Source organism: Suillus bovinus (genome assembly GCF_016758785.1).
Source record: "Suillus bovinus strain UH-Sbo-P2 chromosome Unknown EDB93scaffold_9, whole genome shotgun sequence".
Classification (NCBI taxonomy): Eukaryota; Fungi; Basidiomycota; class Agaricomycetes; order Boletales; family Suillaceae; genus Suillus; species Suillus bovinus.
Window position 1 is genome coordinate 463,917 of NW_024542065.1, and position 22,453 is coordinate 486,369.

The window sequence follows — 22,453 nt, forward strand, 5'->3', positions numbered from 1 at the left end:
TCAGTCAACGTTCACCGGTCCGTCAATTATACGCGTGTGGTCATGTTTGTGACAATCACGTGACTGGCGTCCAAATCCATGATTGATTCGAGTTCAGTGTGGCATATAGCACTGATGTCTCTACTACTCAGGTCTATGCCTCAGGCTTCTTCATCTGCGTCTGTTCGTTGCATGATAATACCCGACCTTCAGTGGAAAATCTTCCAGTTGGTCCATGACACCTTTACAGAGCGCTCGAGAAATCAGACACTCCTGGCACTTGCTTTAACGTGCAAGTTATTCACTGGACTTGCACTGGACTTCCTATGGCAAGACCTATCTGGGATTGCTCCACTTATCAAATGCCTACCTTCGAACCTATGGAAATATGTTAAGGGAAACCTGGTAAGTCAAACACTGACTCATAGCTGAGAGTTCATCAGTTCATCCCATTTTCAAGGAATTTCAAAGGACCATGACCATCGATGACTGGTCTATATTTTGCAGATACAACCACCGTGTCCGTTCACTCAAAACATCAGCTAATACGCTCGGTGCCGGAACTTGGCGTACTCTCAACTGCCCTCCCTTCTCCCTTCCATTGCTCCCCAACTTGGTGTCTCTAGTTTGGGGTGCGATTACCAGCGAAAATTTTACATTCATCCGGTTATTTTTGACCTCAAAATTGACGACACTCAACATATCCCGTAAGATCACATTTGGTCTTTCCGAACAGTCCATTTTGTTATGTATCCCGATGCTGTGCCCTTCTGTCTCGAACTTCAGTATCCATCGGGCGATAGAATCGGGAGAAATATCGACCGCGTTGCAATACTGGCCTCATCTATCCTCAGTGAGAACCGGAGAAATTTCCGAGGTGGCCATACTATATCTGTCCAACTTGACCTCACTTCGATCTCTCAAATTTCGTTTACCTTCAACTTTCCTATTCGCAAGTACGCAAACACGCATGCAGCAACCTGCATTCTGTGCGCTGCAAGAACTGGCTATAGAATCCAAAACACTGGAAGTCTTAGATGCATTCTTCGAAACGTTATTCGTTGCTCCCGAAATGCTATCCTTCACCGTCACCGAGCAAATATCTGCCCCGTTGGCCCTGGCATCTTTGATTTCCTGTTTACCCAATACATGCGCGCACAGCTCACTGCAACAGGTGCACTTCAACATTGATGATGGGTCTTTTGATGACAGCGATCCGATCGAAATTGCATCCTTTCAACCACTCTCCGTTTTCCGCAATCTTCGCAAGCTCAGCTTCCAAACAGAGTACTATTTGCAGTTGGATGATACCGCCCTTTTGCAGATGGTCAAGGCCTGGCCGCTTCTGGAAGAATTGCACTTCGAAAAATCACGCATAAGACATCATATCACCTCAAATACCTTCGTCTCGCTGTTGCAACATTGCCCATGTTTAGTCTCGGTTGGCATTGCTGTAAACTGGTCTGCTGTAGACAACCACGGGATATCACTCGATGTTCCTTACCACGGATTTGCACACAAAATGCTATCTCATGCATCCTTTAGTAATTCAAAAATTCGCCATCCAACGAGGATTGCTGCTTTTATCTCGGCCATCGCACCTAATATCAAATCAGTTAAGGCATGGGGCATGGCCATATACGAGCACGATCGAGGCTTCGTTAAATACTGCTCAAGATGGGATCTCGTCCAGGATTTGATCAAGTCCTTCTCTATGGTTCGCGAGCAAGGGAGGAGAATGGTGCTGCTAGCAGGTGAAGAGAGCGATGAGGAAGCGGACGTTGGTGATGCCAGTGGGGGTGAAGAGGATTCCGAGGAAGATACGGATGAATATTCCGATCGAACTTCATCAGACTGGGAGGAAGAATGATTCAAAACGCAGATAATCGTGTAATGAGTTCGCCTTTGGTGTTCAGCGCCTGGTGCCGTGAGATACAGCCATCTCCGTCCAAACTGACGTGTCATGGGCCATCGAGAGTTGCAGTCGCGTACTATGCGCGCGTATGGTATCATAGCCACTGGAAGTGATCATTTGTAGCCATTGCTTTCAGGTCACAATCTAATTGACAGTTGCGGGAGTGCACGAGTCAATAATAAGCTTTTCAGTCCATTTCGAGGCCTACGGGTGCGACTCGGAGCTCGATGCTCGTCTCAAATATCTGGCAACAGTGGCAAGGTGATACCTTGGCTATCATGATGGCTTTGTCTGATGCTAATAACTATGAATATTTTTCTCACGCCATCATGGAGGACCTTTTGACAAATTTCAATATCTTCGAAGCTATCACGTTTTCGGCCACATCTATGCTCATAGCGCTCGAGACGTTTCATAGCTCGATACTACTATCAACCAGGTCTCCACTGTATCCTGCAAATCACCTTGTTATACAGGAGTTCCAGCGCACTGCCGCTAGGAAATGCTAGGTTACGAAGCGTCGGGAGCGGGTCCAAGCCCGAGCATTAGACAACGACGGATGAACGCAGCTAGAGATGGTAGTACGTCGTCTGTGTTTCAAACCCACTGAGGAAGTGCTAAAAGGGCTTCAAATCGTCGTTCGAAGGAAGACATGTAGTTATCCCCTTGCTCTTTTTTTGCTCTTTTTGTATCATCCTTCGATTTCTTAATGGGTGCAACACGCAGCAGCCACATTCTGTGTAGATTTTCTTGTGTCACTCGGGACACTCCCCCCAGTACCGATGGGGCTCAATTTTTTTTGGGTCGCTGGACAGGGTGTCATGATATATTCGATGTTTACAGTGACCGTGACCGTAAATTGGATATGAAGCGAATGAATGACTGTATTGTGCGAGCAGGCCACACCAACGACACGCAATGGAGATGATACAATCAAGAACACAAAAAATACAAGAACAAGAACAAGCCCGAAGTCTACGCAGTCGGTTCCGGCTCTGGCACTTGAGTCGACAGTGAGGAAAGCGCAGAAACGTTAGTGTCTGGAACTCACAGGTCCAACCAATACTTTGCATATACAGGTACGCCTCATAGGCCGCTGATTCCTTTGCCACTTTCTGGTTTCTACCGAGACCAAAACCCCGCTCAACTTGGTTCACTACAGAAATAAACAAGTTATTCGAGATTGGAACCAAGTGGTCTCACCTTTACATCTCACTTCCCATCTCGGATCATGATTTGGACCATTTGCTGAAGCGATCCACTCGACAGAAATCCCCCGTTGATGACAAGTCTGATTGAACAGAGCAAGTGTACCTTGGGGAACTCCTGAAGGTATTGTTGATGCTTGCGGGGGGGTCGGATAATATGGAGGTGGGGCGGCTTGCGACGTACCCGCCTGAGGGGATGCCGGGAGTGACGTACTGGCAGGTCTGGAAGGTGACGCAGGTGACACCGTTGGAAAAGTGCGGTTTTGCGAGTCATCTACCAAAGCCGGTGGTTGATCCTCGGGTTTCACAAGTTTGCTGACCCAGTCAGTTGCTGCCTGCAAGCCATCTTGAATACAGATGGCTCCAACGTAGCTGTTGAAAAGGAATCGAGCTTCCTAACGAAAGGTAGTCATGCAGTGTGTATTTGGCATGCACGGACAATCTTCCGTACCTCGGGGTCCTCGAGAACACCTCTCGCTCCTCCGAGTCTCACACGTTTCTTCAGTTCGGTATCATATGCAGCAAGCCAAGCAACCATGTTTTCATCGCTTAGGGTTTGCTCCTGTTTGGTCTAGCCGCATCATTGCGATTGAGCACAGGCGAGTACTGAGGATACGATATCACGAGCATACCTTCAGCTCTTCGCCAGACAACATAGGTCTTTCTGCAAATAGTATATATGTTACGATGGTGTTCATCACCGACTGTCCGAGTTGTGCGAGTCTATCACTATTTCCATGTGGCGTGTGGTCATTGAGGACACCTTGGGTCAAAGTGCGATGTGTGAAGACATCGAGCATCAGATCTCCATGCAGTGGAGGAATTGGAGGAACCATATTGCAAAGTTAGTCTACTGTTCAGTGGCGGCTTAGGGTAAGGGATGTTTCGAGCTCAAGATCAGTGGCACTACTTATCATGATATATAGCGAAGATCAGAAAAGGCGGAGGGCGTAATAAGAGCTTCCAAAGAGGGACTTATCTCACCAAAGAATATTATTTAGAATAAAAAAAGTATTGAACCTAACCAACAGAATTGTAGTAGTGACACTCGTATCCAAACTGATCTGACCAAGTAGCAGAAACCAGATGGAGAGAAGGAGGCTTTGAAAAGAAGAAGAGACAGTTGGGTAGAATGTTATACGAATACAGAAGACTCAGATGATATACTGATACATTCCGTTGATATAAGTCCGAATGTTGTCTCTTAGTGGGCTCCTATGGCTAGAGGACTGGAACTGAGGTCAGAAGTTGGGCGCGTTGGCATATTTCTGGATACTTACGACCCCAGCCTGTAGCCTGCATGTACTGATATGCCTCTGTCGCTGCTTGCTCCTTTGCCTGTTTCTGGTTTCTACCTGCCCCGGTTCCACGATGTTGTCCGCTCACTTCCAAGTTGCTTAGATAACCAAGCACATAAAATAAGGCTAGAAAAAATCTCACCAATACACTTCACTTCCCACCTCGGGTTGTGCGGTGGCCCCGTCATCTCTGGTTTCCACTCTACTGTGAGTCCTCTTTGCATACACGTCTGATTGAATATTGCAAGTACTCCCTGAGAGGGCGCCGGTGGTGGCATCGATGGCATTGGAGGAGGCGCAGTGCTGGGCGGCGGAGGGGGCGGGGGCTGAGAATAATACGTTGGAGGCGGTGGAGGCGGCGTTGCAGCGGGCTGGTTGTTGGATGACTCTCCTGGGACTGCTGGCGGCTCCGAGGAAGGATTGACAAGGCGTCCGATCCAGTTCATGACTTCTTGCAGTCCCTTCTGGGTGTAAACGGCTCCAACATAGGAATTAAAGAGGAAACGAGCTTCTTCAGGCTTGTCAAGTACACTCCTGTCTGTACAACGAATTTTAGTCTTTAATCCGTAAAGAGAAAGCCAGTCGCCGATATTCTTGTCGCTCAGCATGTCAGATTGGTGCATCTATGGTGCCATCTCAGCGATGGACAAAAATAATATTTCTTGACGATTACGAACTTTGAGATCATGGGCGGGAAGCATCGGTTTCTCTGAGTATAACGTGTACACGACGAGCATACTGAGCACCGAGCTACCCAGCTCAGCCAATCGCTCGGTATTTCCATGCACGGTATTCTCGTCGATGTCTTTACTCAGCATAGACCGATGCGTATATACGTCGAGCATGAGCTCTCCTTGGATGGGGGGAAGCGGTGGTAGTGAGTGCTTTAAGTTGTTCATGGCCATTGTAGTATGAACGAGACAAGATAAGACTCCCTTGTTATCGCTTGCTGAGGGCCTAGACAACTGTGTTCGGTTTAGCGTCTTTCAATAGGCTGAAGAGCTTAATGCCATGTTAGTACTCACCAGGACGAAATCTAATTATGAAGCTAGACAGACCACTGGGATCGCGATGGATGATCACAAGCTAAGAAAACCTGGCCACGTAGTACGGTGTCAGCACAGTCAGTCGTTCCAGCGCTTCGGCTGAGAGAATTCAATGCGCTTCGGAGCCGGGTGACGGCCCGGGTCACATCACCCATCCAGTTGCCTTTTCTGACCGAACAACTGTAGTCACGTGTGTTTGTCCTTCCTCTCCAGGTCCGTGCCACTAACTGCAGTTTCTTAGGAAGGCTGGTTTATCCGTAATATAATAGCAATTTATATGCCTGGTGAACCAACGCCGCCTCCAGGCGAACAGCCACTTATACCAGAGCGGATCCTCGACGTACCCTCTCAACGTTTATATTACCTGAGTTTGGGCTTGCTACTGCAGGTGAGTGACTTTAAGAAATATATTTCAAGTTCTTTCTGTGCGAGGTCTCCTTTCATATTTCATGCCTTGTGCATGCTACCGAAACATCACGAGTCTCACGCGTTTCCATCCTTGGCAGGCCATCAAAGTGTTCGATGTATTCCAAAACATCTTCGCGTCCGATGCAACGACATACTACGGCAGAAAATGGCTTATAGTTGATTTTGCGTACATTGCAACGCTCTCTCAGCTCCGAATACCACGTTTAAAGTACAGCAGGGCTGTCGTCTTGCTCCAAATTCTGTCCATATGGTTCCTCGATGGCATGTTGTTCGGAGGAATTAGCTTAAACCTTGGGTTAATGGGATCCTCCGAAATAAGCAGCGTACCTTCAGGAATTCCAAGTAAGTCTTCTGTGAATTCGTGTCTTTGATTAAACTCATGATATAATACAAGATCGACCAGACATTCCTTCTACTCCAGAACCGTTCCGTCTCTCTGATATCTTTGCTCCACTAACATTCGGCCTCTTCTCGCTCGACACAAATTCGAAAGATGCTCGTCTGGTTGGCCAACATACGGTCCGCATGTCTCCTATCAGCACTGCTCATTTCAATCCACACTTCCAAACTTTCTGCCTCCCACTTGTCTCGCCTGCGCACGTACTTGTCCCAATCCTTGTGAACAACACGATCCCGACTAATGTGCGCTATTCTTTTATCCCACTTGGCTCGGGGCGCGTGGAGTACCTTGAATTGGGGACGAAGGAGTTAAAAGCAATTGAGCAAGCTAGGGTAGAGGGACTACAGGTTGTGCGAAACAAGGATGTAGACGGGTTTGATGAGTACGATGACGAGGATGATGAAGAAACCGATGCCGCCGCCCGCCTTCAAAAGACACAAAGCTTGCTGCATCTTCGCTTTTCCAAGCCAGGGACCATAAGGCTCGACCGGGTACTTGACAGTTCAAATGTTGCGGCACGTCTTGTTCACCCGATCGAAGTGACTGTTGTACCCTGTCCGACTGCCCAGTACACTGATGATGTTGTGCAAGATGTTCACTGTGCAGGTGAAACATCTGATGTGAATCTTACCATTGATATACGAGGCGTTCCTCCGTTGAGCCTACAATGGTCAAAGGATGTTAATGGGAGGAAAGAATATTTTCTTGTTGAAGGCATCGAAGATAGCGGCCACTCGCATACCGCACAAGAGGTCACTCGTGCTCGTATACCTCAGAAACTCAAAGTTCCATTGTCTTTATCTTTGGATGCTCTCGGCAAGCACACGTATAACCTGGAGAGTGTCATCGATGGCATGGGAAACGTTGTGCACCTCAACGAAGGGCAACGTGACACGAAAATAACACGATCCCTTTCTGTTCTGCGCCGTCCGAGCGTGTCGTTCAAAGCATGTGGTCCAGGACATCCAACTTCGCTCCTGATTGGCTCAGAGGCTCCGGTAGCATTAGCAGTATCCAACGCAGACCCCGTGGATGGGCCATGGGACATCGATGTGAGGTTCGAGCCCGCTAGTGGGGATGGCAAGCGCATAAAGCCATGGGACAAGAAAATACAGACGCAAGAAGATAATAATGACATCGTGCTAAAGGCAGGCGTCCCAGGGGAGTATATTGTCACCGGCATCAGAGGCAAGGTCGGTAATGCACAGTTCCTTTTCATGATGATCCTAACTATGTGGCAGTATTGCGATGGCGATGTGCTTGCTCCTGAAACCTGCAAAGTCGTTGAGAAGGCGATGCCAACCGCAGAAATCGAGTGGAAGCGGATTCATGAATGGTATGGGCCCTCGTTCTCGCAAGCCTTCCTTTCTAAAGTCTACTCAGTTCTGGGGACACAGGTGTTTCTGCATCCCTTATCATGCACGGCACACCTCCATTCCAGGTCTACTACCGCACGCAGCGTGATACAGAACCTCCACGTGATCTTTTCAAGACATTCACGTCGTCCCGTGGCGAGCTCACTCTGCAGCCGGATCACAGCGGTCACTACTACTACACCTTTGTACAGCTCAGTGACGCCTACTATAAAAAAGTTGCCCTTGATGGCCCGAGTATTGATCAAATCGTACATCCTCTGGCAGGAGCAGACTTTGTAGGCGGTCGCGGAAAGAGGGTCGTCAGTAGTTGTGAAGGTGTGACAGTGGGCATTGAGGTCGATTTAAGGGTGGGCAGTCTCGTTGGGTTTAATGGGTTGATGTTAATGCGTATCCTCAGGGAACGCCCCCTTGGAACTTGGAGTTGCAGGTCGTGGGCCCACGCAGTACAGATGCACTGGAAATAACTGACATCAAAACGTCGCCCACGAGGATATTGGTACCCATACCCAGTGTCATTGATAAGGAAGGTGGAACATTCGATGTTGAATTAGGTAGGCTCGAAGGTTGTTCGATGAAGTGAAGCTAATCCGTTCACTCAGTGAGCGTCGTGGATAGCTACGGATGCAAACGATCGATATCAGTTCCTGGCGTCTCTGTGAATGTCCGGAGAGTGAAGGCAAGCAAATATGATTGTGATATATGGGTCAAGTTTTGACGGCATGTTAGCCAACCGTCAAATTCTACGGCAAGCATGGCCAACGGGAGGTCACTATTCTAGAAGATGATGGTGCTGACCTGCCACTTCGGCTGACAGGCGACGGGGTAAGTCAGATTACTAAAGTCTACCGAACAGAACTTACATTCGCCTACCTTAGCCATGGAAAGTCAAGTACCGTCACATGGGCAACCCAGATCGGCTGATCACTGCTGTGCTGAAGTCACCCAATGATTATATCCATGTCACACAACAGGGTGTCTACGAGATTCTTGAGGTAGCAGTCCATCGTATAGCCATGGGACACAGTGTTCACATAACATGTCTATTCTAGGTCACAGATTCCCAATGCCTTGGATCCGTGATTGAAAGTGAGAACACTTATACCGTTGACTGGGTGCCACGACCGTCTGCTCGACTGGATCCTGCAACTGTTTGCACCTTCGAGCCATATAATAGATCACACATCCTTCCTCCGATTTGCAACAACCAGGATGCCCACGTCGACCTCGAGCTTACGGGTGTGTCCACTCAAACGAAGTTTGTTGCATTGGTTAACGTTTTCAAGGCCGACCTCCCTTCCAGATCATGTACAACATTGCGCGCAATGACGAAGCAGGGGGTACAATAGTCCTCGATCAACCAACGTTCAGCAGCATCCAGCCTCACACGCGTTTCCAGCTGCACACATCTATCATCGGGCGTAAGTATTATGAAGTCAAGCAAATCGGGGACAGCGCATATCCTCTTGCAAAGCACAAGAACGCTGTCATCCCGCGTTCAGATCGTCTTCTTTTTGAGCAAGAGGTCCTAGCAAGGCCGTCGGCGAAATTCAAGAACGACAACAGAATTCTTTTCTGCCTGAATGATGCACTTACCTCTCACGAAGCTATCTCAAATGATGGTGGTGTCATTCAGCTAGACGGGACACCGCCTTTCCAGCTTACGCTATCCATCAAGAACCTTGCTGCGAGCCAGGTGCACAAGGAAACAATCGAGGTGTACGATAAGACCTGGATACTTAACCTTCCTTCTTATCACTTCACGTCCATTGGCCCGCACCAGATCACAATCGAATCCGTCCAGGACTCATCACACTGCGAACAGAAAGAGCTTCATCCCTTGCAACGCTCTATATGGGTTGACGTGGCAGAATCCGCTGCGATTACCCCCGTCGACAAGAGAGTAGACTTCTGCGTCGGTGATGTGGCTCAGTTCCAGCTCGAAGGCACGCCACCTTGGTCCATCGGGTGCGTTCGGTGACTCGTCACATTTCATTTCGATTTGCTGACAGGAACGACACTATAGGTACCGCATCAATGGCAAGTCTTACACCCAAGAAGCCAAGAAGTCCCCATTTTCCCTCATGCATCAACAAGCGGGGGAATTCACGGTCACATCCGTGTCGCAACAGCAGAAGCTATGCAAGGCTACAGTCACCGACTTACAGTTTAGCGTCCATCCTCTCCCAGCTGCCCAAGTCGGTCACGGGAAACGGATATTCCAGGACATTCATGAAGGTAATTGCAGTTTCGACATAGGACAATTGTGCTGTGCTGACGTACGTGTAGGCGACCAAGCAGAAATAGTCTTCACGCTGATTGGAGAACCACCATTCACGTTCACTTACCAACGAGCCGAGCCAATTCCCAAGAAAGGAGGCAAACCAGGAAAAGTCCTGGAGACGCATACCGTGTCGGGTGTCACCACGCACGAATATTCTATATTTTCCGCACTTGAAGGTTTGTTTCTATATAGTTATACAACCCTGGACTTAGCTAACCTGTGATGTTGCAGGGACGTGGACAGTAACATCCATCTCTGATCGTTACTGCCGATACCCTACACAGTCAGATGGCATGGTAGAAAAGACACGACACTAGGCTTTGAGATGTGAGCGCCATCTGATTTTATTATATCTCATGCCAGTAGCCACTGTAGCTTTAGACTAATGACATAGCATCAAACATTCTGATCACGTACGTGGCAGCTGGCTAGTCTCATCACCAGCCACCTAATTTTGGCGAGAGCTGATTTGCCTTGTAAAACTTTGCCCGCGACTTGGCAAAGAATTGAAGGATATGTAGTTGTTACAAGACCAAGTACATCAAATATACATTTACTTCGCTGTCCTTCCTCTAAACCTGGACAGATGAGATGTAGAACCACTTTGAGACTGTGGGACAGAGAAGTCATACTGTGCAGGACGAAAGGGAGGAACAGATACTTACTGGAAGGATCGATGGGTGCAGGAGGTTGCCTGGAGTCGGCAGGAAGGTTAGCGTATGTTTGGTCGTTACGGGTAACGAAACCTGGCGAATTTGAGTTGGTTAGGTTGCGGCTGCGAATTTTTTCATTTTTCAGCGACTAAGAAAAACAAAGAAAGTTGACGGACACGGAGATCTCGTAGGTAGGGGTTTTGGCGGGGCTGTCACCAGTTATAAGGCGACGCCATGCCTCGTTACACTCGTGGATGATCTCTGTAGCATATTTCTTGTTCTTGGCCTCACCAGAGAAAGCAAAGGCATTCTCGCCCTTGCCATCGGGAATCTTGTAGATCCTATCAGAGACTATAAGCTCCTGCCTAGGCTGATAAGATACAGCACGTACCTGAACCACTCATTGGTGGCCCTGATCAACCCAGGAAGGTGGCGCTCCACATCTTCGATGTCGTTCAGCTTTGATGCAAGGGGGTCGTGTACATCAACGACGATGACTTTCCAGTCAGTCTCGCCCTCGTCGAGCAAAGCCATGATACCGAGAACCTTAACTTGCTTAACCTGACCGACGTAGCCGACCTGTTCACCGATCTCACAGACATCCAATGGGTCATTATCACCCTTGGCTTTAGTCTCAGGGTGAAGAGCAGCGGGGTCCTCCCAAGTCTTACGATGATCGATCGTGCTCAGCCAACCGAACAAAGAGCGAGAAATGAAACAAAGCCCACCTGAGGGAAAGCACCGTAGTTCCAGATGTACCCATGATGGGGGAAGCAGTTACGGACGAAGCGCAAGCGACCCTTTTTGATGTCCTGTTTGATGGGGTTGAATGGCTCCTCCTTGGAGATCTCCATCTTCGCGTTAGTCCAACGAGGGACCTCGACGATCATGTTGAGGATGCCATTACTCTGATCGGCGAAGAGAGGAACATCGTGAAAAGAGGACACAACAGAGCTATTATGCTCGATGTACACTCGGTGTTCTGATGATGTGTGAGCTGATTAGCTGGCACGATGGATTGTGGTACGATCACACTCACCGAGGGTGTTGGGCGCGCCGATGAGGCGAGTACCAAAAGCTAGAAGCGTGTTAGTAAAAATTGCGAGGTTATTTGATGAGGAAAAGCGCACTGGAAACCATCGGTGAACGTGATGAAGACAGTAGTCTGACTTGTTGGGAGAGACGACGAGCCACTATCGATCCTCCGGTCATGTGTCAATTTAAACTTACCTGCTTTATTTGAGTAAAAGTAAAAGTTTGCATTAATTACGAAATTAATCTTTCGTGGGATTGGGGTCCGCTTAGACTTGATAATTTATAAAATTCACTGACAGGACCAAGAATGTTGCCAGCAGAGGAGAGACAAGACACTGATCTTAGCGCTCACGAAGTTGCATAATTTTAATTAACTATTCGACAAATTACAAATATTAAAAATTATCTATACTATCGCTGGCACCACTGGCACTGGCAGCTGCTCTGGGCTTCGAAAATGCCCCGTTGAAATCCAACCGAAGCAATAGCCTCTCAACATGCCGGCGGACTTCTCCCTCTCCCTCAAAACCCTTGGACCCCTTTCCTCGGATGGAGGTGCGCTGTAATGTTGTGGCATTTGCTACGCTAGCGTTCATCAAGATAGATTTCGAGGCATCACCAGTGGCCATGAAGGGCTGCTGAGAGGTTGAGAGCGACAGCTGCTCGTAGAACAAATTAAGCAGTGTATGAAGGCTCTGTTGCATGAGACAGTCAGAATAGCTGGTGCTGAAAACGGAGTGTAATACCTCATTGATCTCTGACACCACCTGAAACCGTTCCTGTACCATAGCACCCACTTTATCATCCCCACCAGGTGCCAAACTCCCCTCGAATAACAACGCAGGCAGGACATCTCCGCCCCATCTCTCGACTTGTGCAACAAATCGTTCGCACACCTCGAAAATCGGCCGAAGGATCGCAATTAGAGCGGGATTAGACAACAAGCACCCCGTCAGCAGCCGCTCAAGATACGTCGTATGGATATTTCGCAGCGTGGTGAAATCAAGGTAAGTCGAGGGTTCTGCATTGGCTTGGCCGGCAATGTTATGTGAACTGGGGTGCTTGCCCACGCTTTCTGCCCGTCCGCGACTTGGGTTTCCCAAGAGATCCTTCAGTCTTTTGAACTCGACGTCTACGACATCGACCATGACATAACCAAGAAGCGTATCGAGGAACCACCCCATATCTCTCACGACGCCCCACCCGCAGCGTAACAGTTCTCTGCGCGCTTCGAGATCTTCGGCAGTACCACCTTCTCCAAGGCCTGTCCATCGCCGTCGCGCACGTTGTGCGTTGGAGAGCGAGGTCCAGCAAGTGTGAATTCGAGTGTGGGTTTTGCGTAAAGAAGAGAGGTAGTTGAAAAGAGCTGCGTATATCTGAAGATCCGAAAGGTGCAGAAAAAGATCCAGAGGCCAGGCGACATTGTACAATAGTACGAGATTTGTGCCTAAAAGGAGATCATCAAAGGATGTGACTTCGGATGAATTACTAGCGACAGATGAAGATAGTGCTTTGGAATTTGCCAATGGGGGTAGGAGGGGTCTGAGAGGCCCAGAAGGGAGTTCAAAATGGAGGTGTAGAAGCGACGGATCATGTTGAGCGGTTGTGCCAAGAGACGCTCGGAGGAGCGCTAGATTTAAATCTTGTTCTCGAATCACTGACGCCGCTCCTGATCGTGTTGTTAGCCGTGATATCTTCAAGCGCTCAATCTCACGAATGAGCGCTAAGCTGAATTCGCCATTGCGCAGAAGGAAGTAACTTGCCCTGCCGGTCAATTGTTAGTCTGCCAGATTTAACTAAAAATTACAAAATAAAAAGTAAAAAGGACTCGGAAGAATCACGTACAATGATATAACAGCGTCTTCCACATCCTTCCGTGTCAGAACGTTGAGCCACAGCCACTCGCTGATATTTGTCCTGATCTGCAAGACCACGAGGTCGAATTTGTATTGATCCTCGGGCAAGACGGTTTCCAGCAGATTGGCATATTCAAGCGCCTGCTCGCGCGGCAGTTGATTCCCCCACTTCTTGGCTTTTATGGTCGCAATGGCCCGACCCACATAAATGATAGATTCTCTTGTTTGGGGAGAGACGCAAGAGGGCATAGTGCCATCTAAAAGCGTGAAAACTTCCGATGCCAAAGGATCAGAGGAGGAAAGGGACCCGTGAACCAGAAAAGCAGATAGCTGGCTCCGCCAGACGCGTTGGACTGCGACAGAAAGGCGTGATATGATATCGGCAATCAGATAGACGCCAGTCTTGGAACGTGCGAGCAACATGTCAATTAGGGGACCGGGCTGCCAGTGCTTCTGAGCTTGTAGTTGATTCATCAAGGTCTCTAGCGCTGCGAGTGGAGAGTCCCATTCTGCAAAAGTCGCTCGTAAAGCTGAGAGTGGCACGAAAGACCCGTTGGCAACGAGATCAGGATCGCGTTTCAAGACTTTGGCTTCTGTATCTACTACAAGTTTTTCGTATTCGTCCTTTAGGATCTGGTTTAATGTCGCGCAGAGCGCACAGACATAACGCGACTTGGACCGGGAGAGGGTTGCACAAGCCTTCTTTATATTGCGGTATCTGGAAGCTATGTGTCCAAGGGCCTCAAGACATTGCTCTTCGCCTGGATGCAGTAATGGTTTGAAAGCAGGGTGTAAATTGTGATCTGTTGGGAACAACGACGAAGAGTGGCCTGCGAGGACTAGCAATACCTCTGCAATCATGTTGGTCCTATACGTCAGTTTGGCTGAGAGATGAATGCATAAAGCAAGCAAAACTTACTTGAACGACTCGATGGACCTAAAATCTGAGACGTTAGTCGTTGAGGTGACTGCTACTATTAGAGGCTATTTCTGGACGAGTAAATCAGACCACAACACTAGACTGTAACTTTTGAAACGCATCCATACCACTGCATGGCAGATAACGAGCACGAAGTCGTGGAGCGTCAAGTTGGCAAAGGATTCGAGGCCAGCTTTGACCTCGACGATGCATTCTCAGATGGTGAAGATGGTGATTATAACCTCGAGTTCAGCTCCGCAGCTATCAGGAAACATCTCGCGGAGAACCCCAGTTGGGTCGGAAATCATGACCAAGAAGATGACAGGCAGACAGAGCATAGCTCTACGCACGGCGACCATGATACATCGATATCAACGTTTTGTCTCGATGGGAGCTCAAATTTATACTTAGATGCTAGATCTTCTTGCTCGTCACCACCACCGGAAGAACAACTTGACGAGCAGCAGGTTACTCAGGACTTCTCTGATATCACACTCTCAGAAGAACTGAATGCAAACGGGCATTCGACTACCCATGAAGATACCCAAGAGGGAGATGCCTCCGCTCTACGAGATACCTCCCCTCTGCGGGATACTTCATATCCAGCCGTTCACATTGACGTCAGTAAATCACCGCCAAGTCGCGTAATAACGAGCACGGGCGCAGAAAACAATAGCGAAGATAATCATGATCAGGAAGACGAAGTGGTACATCCGGTCTCGAATGTAGTATCTTCTTCCTACCTCCCTGCCCCTACTCCGAGTCATGATATTCCACCATTACCTTCATCCCCATCTTCCCCGCTACCGAAAAGCCCAACAACACCAACCACCATAAGCAATAGAAGACAAACGTACTCAGCGGGACCAAGTGCCTTCCAGAGAGTAATGAGCAAGACACGCCCTCATTTCCTGCCTCCGAAGAACCGTCAAGAAGACCAGAAACATATGGCGGACTGGCAGGCCATGATGAAACAAAGTCGCGCTGCAGGTCATTTTCTAGTCGCGTCAATCGTGGTCATATACTGACTTAATATCAGAGGAAAAACGGCGGAAAGCACTGCAAGAACGACGTTTAGCTCGCGAGCTTAAAATCGAGCAGTCTGTGTACAAATGGGAGAAGGAGATAGTCTCTGATTGGCGAGTTGTTTATAAAAATCCCAATCTCCGCAAACTTTGGTGGAATGGCATACCTGCGAAACTACGTGCTTCTATGTGGCAGCAAGCTGTCGGTAACGCACTCGCTTTGAGCAAAGGTAAGCATCGTATATATGCACATGTTTCCTTTCCACGTAGCCTTCATCGTATTTCAAGATAACTACAAGAACTGTTTCAATCGAGCTACCCGCGCACTTTCGTCCGGTTCATTTCCTGCTGAAACATTACAAACCATCGAGCAAGACATCTTGTCCACCCTTCCTGCCCTACACATATTCCACCCCGAAACTGGGCCGCTCTACCAGGACCTCAAGGATATGCTGTGCGCATGGGTCGTCTCTCGTGCAGACGAGGGTCTGGGATATGTGCACGGGGCCGCCAAGATTGCCGGGATGATATTACTCAACATGAAGCCACAACAAGGTTTCGTAGTGATGAGAAATCTCTTGGAGAGACATTGCATGAGGTCATTATATGGCAGCGTTGCTGCCAAGGATGACGTGAGTGCCACAGATTGGCTCGGATCAGAGTCTGACTGAATCGTAGTGAACTAGGTCGAAGCCTATTATCGGTGAGCATAAGAACATGAGTGAAGCTTTTTGTGTTTATACTACTTTTCAGGATATTTGACACGCTCTTAGCCGACTGCATGCCAAAAAGTATCACCGTATATATCATCTTTCACCTGTTCGACTTAACTCATTTTCCTCTAGTGTACTTTAATTTCAAGCAACACCAAATATCGCCTGGTGCTTATCTCCCTGACTGGCTTATCCCGCTATTCTTGGACTATCTGCCCTTCGAAGCATGCGCACGCCTATGGGACGTTCTCCTACTAGAGGGGGACTCTTTTCTTTTTCGTGCTGCTCTAGCTATTCTTGCAGTCCTTGAACCTCGACTATTCTTCCCCGACCGACAAGAGCTTCTAGACCTCCTCCGGTGGGTAATTTTTTAATTCTGTTATCACACTGCTCAAATCCAACGTTGCCATTACAGAGGTGAAAATAAGGCTGCACTGGAAGTAGCCAAGAGGGAAGGGCGTTTACTGGATGGTGCAAAATATGACATCTACGGCATAGACGAAGAGACACTTTGGGAACGCATTGATAGTATGGAGGACTGGTGGAAGGAGTCTACATGGAGACGTCTGACGCAGCGAGAACTGCCAGATTTGTAGATTGAAGATGTAGTACTAGTGCACTAGCGAGAACATCACGTTCGAGTCATCGTGCATCACAGGGAAAAATGGATTGTCATTGTACTACAAGGATGTGCAGAGCAGGGAGCTCTAGTCACAAAGACAGGTAATGCAGATATCAAATAGTATCAGCGAACAGTTTCCAACCGACTACGAGGTTAATTGATTCTCTGCAATCGATCCATCAACTGAGCAGTGGGGACTGCATCGAAGATAGTGCATTCGTAACACAACAGCGAAGCATTACAGGTGCTGTATGAATCTATCCAGCACTATCCTCATCCTCGTCATCCTCCACCGCATTCTTGTAGAACGTGTACATTCTCCGTCGATTTGCATCCCGAGTTTCTGCTTCACTTGCCACATCGAATATTTTTTGCAATATCGACTTATGCACAGCATCTACATCCATCGCTCGATCACTGTCTGAGCTAGAGGCGCAGGCGTTGACCAGTAGTTTCGAGTAATCAAGAGATGATGTACGCGCTTTTTTGCGGCTTGGAGGACCCGATGACGATTTCAGTGACTTATGCAATGGCTCAAACAGCGATGATTGAATGTGTCTATAAGTCGTGTTTGTGGGCGTTCGTGCGGCGAGGATGATAAAAGGCGACAACAGCGTGGACAATGGGACTGGAGGTGGCGATTCACAGTTAGTTAGTGCTTTTTCAAGCTCCTCGAGGTATATCTCCGATAAGTGGAATGCAAGACTGGTTGGCACACGTATATCGTTGGGACTGCAAGAACAGTTATAATTTGCCTTCCGATATTTGTACGAGGACTTCTCACCATAGCGGTCCGTTGGGGCCAGATAATATTGAGTTGTATTCCTCGACAGTGGCACTGTCCCATTTTGTCCGCATAATAAATCTGAAGCTCGCATTCACGAACTTCCTGACAAGCATGTAATACTTGTCCATCCTTAAAACCAGCGTTCGTATCTGAAACATCACGGTGTAAAATTACTGCACGCACCGAAGACGATCAATCCCATTCCATTCTCTAACCGTCATTGTCCAAAACCCTCGCAGAAAATTGAGCGATGAAGGTACATCAGTTATCGTAAGTATGAGTTCTGCTAGCTCCCCTGCTAGTGCCTGCTGTACGAGTGGTTTGTCTGACATCCAGAAACCTGAAATATGACATCAGATGTGATGCAAACAATCAAGTATGGATGTAGAGACATACAGTAGAAGATGCCCTTCCAAAGCTTGGCCATTTCGAGGTCAGGCAATACATTTTCAGAGTCACTGGACAGGAAAACAGCGAGGTTTTTTACGGCCTTGTCCCGTGTTTTCTTTTCTGCATGAAGTCAGTGGGGAGGAGTATAGATATATATCTCTTAGCACACCTGAGGATGCAAGGTATTTGCCCAGAGGCGGGACGGTAGGAGTGGACGCGGCAGACATGAATATTCGATATCGCAAAATCTTGACAGTTAGCATATTGCCTGCATGGTCACGTGATTTTACACCGAAGAGTACTTGGCTGACAGGGGAATTGAAGGAGCAGGTGATCATCGATCATCGGCATACAACGGGCAGTTTGGAGCTCCTTTTGAGTGGTTTCCAAAGCTCAAAGACTACAGATTTAAGGCCTTACAGACAGCAGGATTCCCAGTACTCGTCATTATGTCGAAGGGACCCATCACATGCCATGGTGAGCACTTGTGTCAAAGAGCTACTGTTAGTATTCATTGACGTCCTAAAGTACTTGATGTCTCTCTTGGAAGACCGGCAGAGGGGGTGGAGGTTAATATTCAGACCCACCATAAAGGACAGACAAATGTCGACATCTTCAGTCCATTTGCACATGGGTACGTCGATCATCTTGAATTAAATACCCACTTGCCGGCGGACTTTCGTGCTTTTGCAGCGTCACAGATGCCGATGGGCGATGCTTGAACATGTTGCCTCCACGAGGGTCCGATGAGGCTAGGTTGCAGAATAAACAAGTGGGTGCTGGGACTTACAAGATCGTCTTCAAGCCGAAGGAGTATTTTGAAAAGACAGGCAGGAAATGTTTCTATCCCTGGGTGGAGGTAAGGTTGATTTTCTAGCCAGGCAGTACTTGTTCTATCACATCTTACTCATGTCCGCAGATCACTTTCGAGATCGAGAACCCAGAAGAACATTATCACATCCCACTTTTGATAAGCCCGTATTCTTTCACCACTTACAGGGGAAGTTGAGTGCATGTAGAATGAAACGATCGAGAAAATCCGTGATCCAGGCAGATATCGTTACCTTGTTATAATAATGATCCCCCGCAATGACCAAATATCTCGACGATCTTTGAATACAAAATAATGCCAGTGGAAAACAAGGATCATGGTGAACAGATGAAAACGTCTACACGCATCTAACAAACATCATATAAGGACCTTGTTATATGTCACACCCTTGATAACACCACCGCGCATGGATGTCTTAACATTATACAGGAATTGTTCGCGATTCTTTCGTAGTTCTTCTGCTGCCTCTGTGAACCGTAGTCAGACAAGCTCATACATCTGGATGCAAATCTAGCGAAACCTTTATTTAATGGATCATCTGCATTAGGCTCCAAGAAAAGGTATTGTAAGCCGACCATGACCGAGTTCAAATTTAGGACAGGTTTCCAGTCTTCTCGGAGAATATTCAAACACACGTTTCCCTCGAGGTCAACGTTTGGATGGTATATCTATAGCAAACAGATTGAAAACAACATAGCTTTTGAGGTGAAGGAAACACACCGTTTGCATGCACTTGACCTTGGGTGGTTCGTGTGGATAGTTGGTGTTGATAGTAAATGAGAAAGTGAAAGCGCCACTCTTGTACATGCCTGGCAAGTTTGGTCAATAAGGTAGGTATTTCCACCATCCAGCAGAAACACCTTCATCAGGGGTGATGGTGAGAGTGAAGTTCAGGAGGTCGGTGGGGTCCGGGAAGTCAGTCTTCATCGTGGAAGGAAGGTCAAGTTCGGTCAGATCTGACATCGTGTGCATTAAATCCATGAATTCATGAAACAGGAAGTCCTGTACGAACCTTTCTGCACTCGTATCTGTGCAGCACTTGTCTTCGGTCGCTTCTTGGTTGCAGCGTCCTCATTCTTCTTCATACTCCATATCTGAGCTCATTAGGATCGTGCGCTTACTGCATGAAACTCTGGTGCGATGTACAGACCTTGATCATAATGGTGGTCTAATGGAAGTGTACAAGTGGCAGTTGTTGCGAAAGGTGCCTACTTACAAGTTACAATGATGGGAGGTAGATGAGGGAACAGGGTGAACTAGTGCGGAATGTGCCGAAATAGCGGCTGCCTTCCTGCTTGCTTGCAAGTCTCCTCGAGGCCTCAGAGACCTCACGCGCATTTTTGACAGACTTCATGTTCGAGTGGTAGAAATGTCATCAGAAAAGATTGCCTCGCACATCAAGGAGAGTTTCACGTCGCCTTACTCGGAAACGGTTCAGCCCACCAGACTATATACATAGATGGCTCGGATTCAGAAAATCGGCTACAAATATAATTTAGCTGTTACTAGGGAGCAGCGCGCAGCTTGAATCGGGATGGCCTTGGATGGACGAAGGTATCCTTTGATAGATACTGCCTTGAGGGTACTCCTCTCGGGAGCAGCTTACCAGACTCTAGAGCAACTTGAACTTGAAGAGCCCAGCAGTCTACGATTAGAACCGTGACTTGTTCTTATAAAAAGCTGATCATCATTATGTACATTTACTAATTTCCACCATGACAACACTATCAGAAACCCTCCCAGTCATTGACCTTGATGTCTTCCTATCTCAGCCTACACAATCAATCAGAGTGCAAGAGGAGTGCAACAAGGTTTGCCACTCACTATACCACCCGTGATCTGGTTGGTTCTAATCACTCAAGTTACAGGCTGCTGACGCATTGATCACATACGGGGCACTCCTTGTACATGATTCTCGCGTATCAGAGGAAGACAATGACACTTTCCTGGATCTCATCGAGGACTATTTCGCGCAGCCTATCGAGGACTTAAAGAAGGATGAGCGGCCAGAGATTCATTACCAGGTTGGCGTGACCCTTGAGAATACAGAGAAGCCCAAATGTGCCGTGGATGAGCCGTGCTTGGATATCATCGCCAACCTGGACCCAGCTGAAAGGCCATTGGATATCTCCGGGCATCATCCTGACCCCAAGTGCAGGTTCTTCTGGAAAATGGGAACTCCCCCTCCATATGAGACCGAGTATCCGGCACTTAATGCTCCAAATGTCGTACCGCAGGCACCTAGAATCAGTGAGAAGTGGGAATCTACCATGGAGAAATGGGGATATTCCATGAAGAATGCGTGAGTCCTGAAGCTTGAAGATGTACTATTTGTACGTTGTCATTAACACAAACAACAGTGTTGAGAATATTGCTGAAATGACAGCGATCGGTCTCGGACTTCCTCGAGAATTTATCAAGGACGCAGGGAAATATGGGTCAGTATTTCATACATCATTTTATATGGTATTATATTGATGCGGTGGATAGCCCTCATCTACTTGGCCCAACGGCATCTGATTTGGTGAAGTATGGGCAAAAGGATACCATCCTTGCCGGCTTTCATACAGACCTCAACTGCTTAACGATCCACGGTCGTTCACGATATCCAGGACTCAACATCTGGGCACGTAATACTGGGAAGCGCATCCCCGTTAGATTCCCATCCACTGGCCGTTACCTACTCGTGCAAGCAGGAAAACAGATTGAACATCTGACCGGAGGCCTTATCAAAGCTGGGTTCCATGAGGTAGTCGTGAACGAGGCTACGCTGCAGGTCATACACTGCCAAATTCTGTAGGATATGTGAAGAGCTGACTGCGTTTTTCTAGACTGTCGAGCGGCGTAAAGAGACTCACCCTGACCGGCCAAATATTCGCATATCATCCACATTTTTCTGGCACCTTTCGTCCGATTATGAGCTCGTTCCGCTTCCTAACCTATCTGAGCGTGCAAATGCGTTCAATTCGAGTCAAGCAGCGAATCAACGTACGGTTTATGAACGAATGAAAGTTGGACAGCAGGTTCAGAAGTGAGTACCTAGGGTTACCACCCCCAAAGCTAGATCTTAATAATATCTGACAGTGAACTCAAACATATCGCTCTCATGGCCTAAACGCTTGATTATTAGATGTTTGTAGGGTATAACCGGTAGTGTACGCACAGCAAAATATCCGCGGACGCAGCACAGCTATGTCGGCGGACACGCGTGCTGAATGAATATATATATATACCGGTAGTGCATGTATAGTATCTCTGACTTCACCTATCATACCTGGTAGTTCTTCTTCCCTCTGTCGCAAGGCACGAGATCACATTGTCCATGTAGGGTCGTCCCTCCGAAGTGATATCCAATGTCTGAAGCCCCCCCTTATATCATCTATACACCAAATTGTGAGTGAGCAAATTGCTCTGTCGCATGATGGCAGGAAATCGCACTTTTTCCCGAACAATTTGTTCGCCACACGAGAGACATGTCTTTGTTGAGAAGCCGCATCTGTCGGGTCCGTACAAAAGTCATGCGAGGCAGTGACTTACGTACCTTTTCGCAACCTCCGGGCCGTTGGAAAATGTACGTTGTCAAGATAAGCCAGCTAGGGCAGCCTTGATCCTTTGTATTCGATAGTCCCGCGATGTCTATCACCGTGTGATATGGACTGTTCACGGATGACGGATGACACATGGGGGAA

General features: G+C 47.9%; 11 protein-coding genes across 11 annotated transcripts; 5 read left to right on the forward strand and 6 right to left on the reverse strand.

The window, feature by feature from the left end:
* The first annotated feature begins 44 nt into the window (after nt 1–44).
* Nucleotides 45–2,156, forward strand: EDB93DRAFT_1221751 (uncharacterized protein). Its single transcript, XM_041451154.1, has 2 exons — nt 45–384; nt 440–2,156. Exons 1-2 carry the CDS (start codon nt 79–81, stop codon nt 1,847–1,849), a joined length of 1,716 nt encoding a protein of 571 aa, XP_041310941.1. The 5' UTR covers nt 45–78; the 3' UTR covers nt 1,850–2,156.
* A 527-nt stretch (nt 2,157–2,683) lies between these two features.
* On the reverse strand, nt 2,684–4,041 carry EDB93DRAFT_1127472 (uncharacterized protein). Its single transcript, XM_041448796.1, has 5 exons — nt 3,735–4,041; nt 3,554–3,673; nt 3,098–3,497; nt 2,946–3,050; nt 2,684–2,895 (listed from the first exon to the last, which is right to left on the reverse strand). Exons 1-5 carry the CDS (start codon nt 3,936–3,938, stop codon nt 2,870–2,872), a joined length of 855 nt encoding a protein of 284 aa, XP_041310942.1. The 5' UTR covers nt 3,939–4,041; the 3' UTR covers nt 2,684–2,869.
* Nucleotides 4,042–5,537, reverse strand: EDB93DRAFT_1127475 (uncharacterized protein). The gene is made up of 5 exons (XM_041448797.1): nt 5,426–5,537; nt 5,078–5,365; nt 4,543–5,023; nt 4,383–4,487; nt 4,042–4,331 (listed from the first exon to the last, which is right to left on the reverse strand). The coding sequence occupies exons 2-5, from the start codon at nt 5,303–5,305 to the stop codon at nt 4,324–4,326; spliced, it is 822 nt and encodes a 273-aa protein (XP_041310943.1). The 5' UTR covers nt 5,306–5,365; nt 5,426–5,537; the 3' UTR covers nt 4,042–4,323.
* Nucleotides 5,538–5,723: 186 nt separating this feature from the next.
* Nucleotides 5,724–10,749, forward strand: EDB93DRAFT_1310685 (uncharacterized protein; the record flags this gene model as incomplete). Its single annotated transcript, XM_041454816.1, has 14 exons — nt 5,724–5,834; nt 5,953–6,217; nt 6,270–7,468; nt 7,517–7,611; nt 7,659–7,998; nt 8,049–8,202; nt 8,251–8,321; nt 8,378–8,473; nt 8,527–8,643; nt 8,701–8,887; nt 8,935–9,616; nt 9,675–9,886; nt 9,938–10,108; nt 10,164–10,749. 14 exons carry the CDS (start codon nt 5,724–5,726, stop codon nt 10,247–10,249), a joined length of 3,786 nt encoding a protein of 1,261 aa, XP_041310944.1. The 3' UTR covers nt 10,250–10,749.
* On the reverse strand, nt 10,505–11,797 carry EDB93DRAFT_1079711 (inorganic pyrophosphatase; the record flags this gene model as incomplete). The annotated part of the gene is made up of 7 exons (XM_041445480.1): nt 10,505–10,542; nt 10,598–10,707; nt 10,762–10,926; nt 10,977–11,251; nt 11,314–11,567; nt 11,625–11,663; nt 11,716–11,797. The coding sequence occupies 7 exons, from the start codon at nt 11,795–11,797 to the stop codon at nt 10,505–10,507; spliced, it is 963 nt and encodes a 320-aa protein (XP_041310945.1).
* Nucleotides 11,798–11,972: 175 nt separating this feature from the next.
* On the reverse strand, nt 11,973–14,465 carry EDB93DRAFT_1127481 (Spc98 family-domain-containing protein). Its single transcript, XM_041448798.1, has 3 exons — nt 13,466–14,465; nt 12,367–13,384; nt 11,973–12,315 (listed from the first exon to the last, which is right to left on the reverse strand). The coding sequence occupies exons 1-3, from the start codon at nt 14,335–14,337 to the stop codon at nt 12,016–12,018; spliced, it is 2,190 nt and encodes a 729-aa protein (XP_041310946.1). The 5' UTR covers nt 14,338–14,465; the 3' UTR covers nt 11,973–12,015.
* Nucleotides 14,444–16,802, forward strand: EDB93DRAFT_1335450 (rab-GTPase-TBC domain-containing protein). The gene is made up of 6 exons (XM_041455309.1): nt 14,444–15,385; nt 15,435–15,650; nt 15,691–16,052; nt 16,107–16,123; nt 16,174–16,491; nt 16,549–16,802. Exons 1-6 carry the CDS (start codon nt 14,530–14,532, stop codon nt 16,727–16,729), a joined length of 1,950 nt encoding a protein of 649 aa, XP_041310947.1. The 5' UTR covers nt 14,444–14,529; the 3' UTR covers nt 16,730–16,802.
* Nucleotides 16,803–16,816: 14 nt separating this feature from the next.
* Nucleotides 16,817–18,159, reverse strand: EDB93DRAFT_1310709 (Nop52-domain-containing protein; the record flags this gene model as incomplete). Its single annotated transcript, XM_041454817.1, has 5 exons — nt 16,817–17,487; nt 17,540–17,671; nt 17,726–17,882; nt 17,939–18,052; nt 18,102–18,159. The coding sequence occupies 5 exons, from the start codon at nt 18,157–18,159 to the stop codon at nt 17,013–17,015; spliced, it is 936 nt and encodes a 311-aa protein (XP_041310948.1). The 3' UTR covers nt 16,817–17,012.
* Nucleotides 18,160–18,270: 111 nt separating this feature from the next.
* Nucleotides 18,271–19,063, forward strand: EDB93DRAFT_1127490 (uncharacterized protein). Its single transcript, XM_041448799.1, has 4 exons — nt 18,271–18,409; nt 18,461–18,566; nt 18,626–18,791; nt 18,852–19,063. The coding sequence occupies exons 1-4, from the start codon at nt 18,382–18,384 to the stop codon at nt 18,939–18,941; spliced, it is 390 nt and encodes a 129-aa protein (XP_041310949.1). The 5' UTR covers nt 18,271–18,381; the 3' UTR covers nt 18,942–19,063.
* On the reverse strand, nt 19,064–20,198 carry EDB93DRAFT_1127494 (ubiquitin-conjugating enzyme/RWD-like protein). Its single transcript, XM_041448800.1, has 7 exons — nt 19,981–20,198; nt 19,915–19,932; nt 19,777–19,858; nt 19,625–19,720; nt 19,485–19,573; nt 19,285–19,432; nt 19,064–19,231 (listed from the first exon to the last, which is right to left on the reverse strand). The coding sequence occupies exons 2-7, from the start codon at nt 19,921–19,923 to the stop codon at nt 19,122–19,124; spliced, it is 534 nt and encodes a 177-aa protein (XP_041310950.1). The 5' UTR covers nt 19,924–19,932; nt 19,981–20,198; the 3' UTR covers nt 19,064–19,121.
* Nucleotides 20,188–21,971, forward strand: EDB93DRAFT_922252 (Clavaminate synthase-like protein). The gene is made up of 5 exons (XM_041457958.1): nt 20,188–20,575; nt 20,633–21,066; nt 21,125–21,202; nt 21,255–21,540; nt 21,596–21,971. Exons 1-5 carry the CDS (start codon nt 20,480–20,482, stop codon nt 21,797–21,799), a joined length of 1,098 nt encoding a protein of 365 aa, XP_041310951.1. The 5' UTR covers nt 20,188–20,479; the 3' UTR covers nt 21,800–21,971.
* The last annotated feature ends 482 nt before the right edge of the window (nt 21,972–22,453 follow it).

Coding starts and splice junctions, on each gene's coding strand:
- EDB93DRAFT_1127475 (XM_041448797.1), bottom strand. CDS start 5,305: ATGGCCATGAACAACTTAAAGCACTCACTACCACCGCTTCCCCCCATC. Junction 5,024..5,077: donor TTCCCGCCCATGATCTCAAA/GTTCGTAATCGT, acceptor ATGGCACCATAG/ATGCACCAATCTGACATGCT. Junction 4,488..4,542: donor GTGGGAAGTGAAGTGTATTG/GTGAGATTTTTT, acceptor GCAACTTGGAAG/TGAGCGGACAACATCGTGGA.
- EDB93DRAFT_1221751 (XM_041451154.1), top strand. CDS start 79: ATGATTGATTCGAGTTCAGTGTGGCATATAGCACTGATGTCTCTACTA. Junction 385..439: donor AATATGTTAAGGGAAACCTG/GTAAGTCAAACA, acceptor CCCATTTTCAAG/GAATTTCAAAGGACCATGAC.
- EDB93DRAFT_1127481 (XM_041448798.1), bottom strand. CDS start 14,337: ATGATTGCAGAGGTATTGCTAGTCCTCGCAGGCCACTCTTCGTCGTTG. Junction 13,385..13,465: donor GAAGACGCTGTTATATCATT/GTACGTGATTCT, acceptor ATTGACCGGCAG/GGCAAGTTACTTCCTTCTGC. Junction 12,316..12,366: donor TGGTGTCAGAGATCAATGAG/GTATTACACTCC, acceptor CTCATGCAACAG/AGCCTTCATACACTGCTTAA.
- EDB93DRAFT_1127494 (XM_041448800.1), bottom strand. Junction 19,721..19,776: donor ACAGATACGAGTGCAGAAAG/GTTCGTACAGGA, acceptor ACACGATGTCAG/ATCTGACCGAACTTGACCTT. Junction 19,232..19,284: donor AGATGATCCATTAAATAAAG/GTTTCGCTAGAT, acceptor TACGGTTCACAG/AGGCAGCAGAAGAACTACGA.
- EDB93DRAFT_1335450 (XM_041455309.1), top strand. CDS start 14,530: ATGGCAGATAACGAGCACGAAGTCGTGGAGCGTCAAGTTGGCAAAGGA. Junction 15,651..15,690: donor CGCACTCGCTTTGAGCAAAG/GTAAGCATCGTA, acceptor CTTTCCACGTAG/CCTTCATCGTATTTCAAGAT. Junction 16,492..16,548: donor GAGCTTCTAGACCTCCTCCG/GTGGGTAATTTT, acceptor TTGCCATTACAG/AGGTGAAAATAAGGCTGCAC.
- EDB93DRAFT_922252 (XM_041457958.1), top strand. CDS start 20,480: ATGACAACACTATCAGAAACCCTCCCAGTCATTGACCTTGATGTCTTC. Junction 20,576..20,632: donor TGCAAGAGGAGTGCAACAAG/GTTTGCCACTCA, acceptor CTCAAGTTACAG/GCTGCTGACGCATTGATCAC. Junction 21,203..21,254: donor AAGGACGCAGGGAAATATGG/GTCAGTATTTCA, acceptor TGCGGTGGATAG/CCCTCATCTACTTGGCCCAA.
- EDB93DRAFT_1127490 (XM_041448799.1), top strand. CDS start 18,382: ATGTCGAAGGGACCCATCACATGCCATG. Junction 18,410..18,460: donor GGGACCCATCACATGCCATG/GTGAGCACTTGT, acceptor GACGTCCTAAAG/TACTTGATGTCTCTCTTGGA. Junction 18,792..18,851: donor GTTTCTATCCCTGGGTGGAG/GTAAGGTTGATT, acceptor TCATGTCCGCAG/ATCACTTTCGAGATCGAGAA.
- EDB93DRAFT_1127472 (XM_041448796.1), bottom strand. CDS start 3,938: ATGGTTCCTCCAATTCCTCCACTGCATGGAGATCTGATGCTCGATGTC. Junction 3,498..3,553: donor GTGTTCTCGAGGACCCCGAG/GTACGGAAGATT, acceptor ACCTTTCGTTAG/GAAGCTCGATTCCTTTTCAA. Junction 2,896..2,945: donor GCAAAGTATTGGTTGGACCT/GTGAGTTCCAGA, acceptor TGTCGACTCAAG/TGCCAGAGCCGGAACCGACT.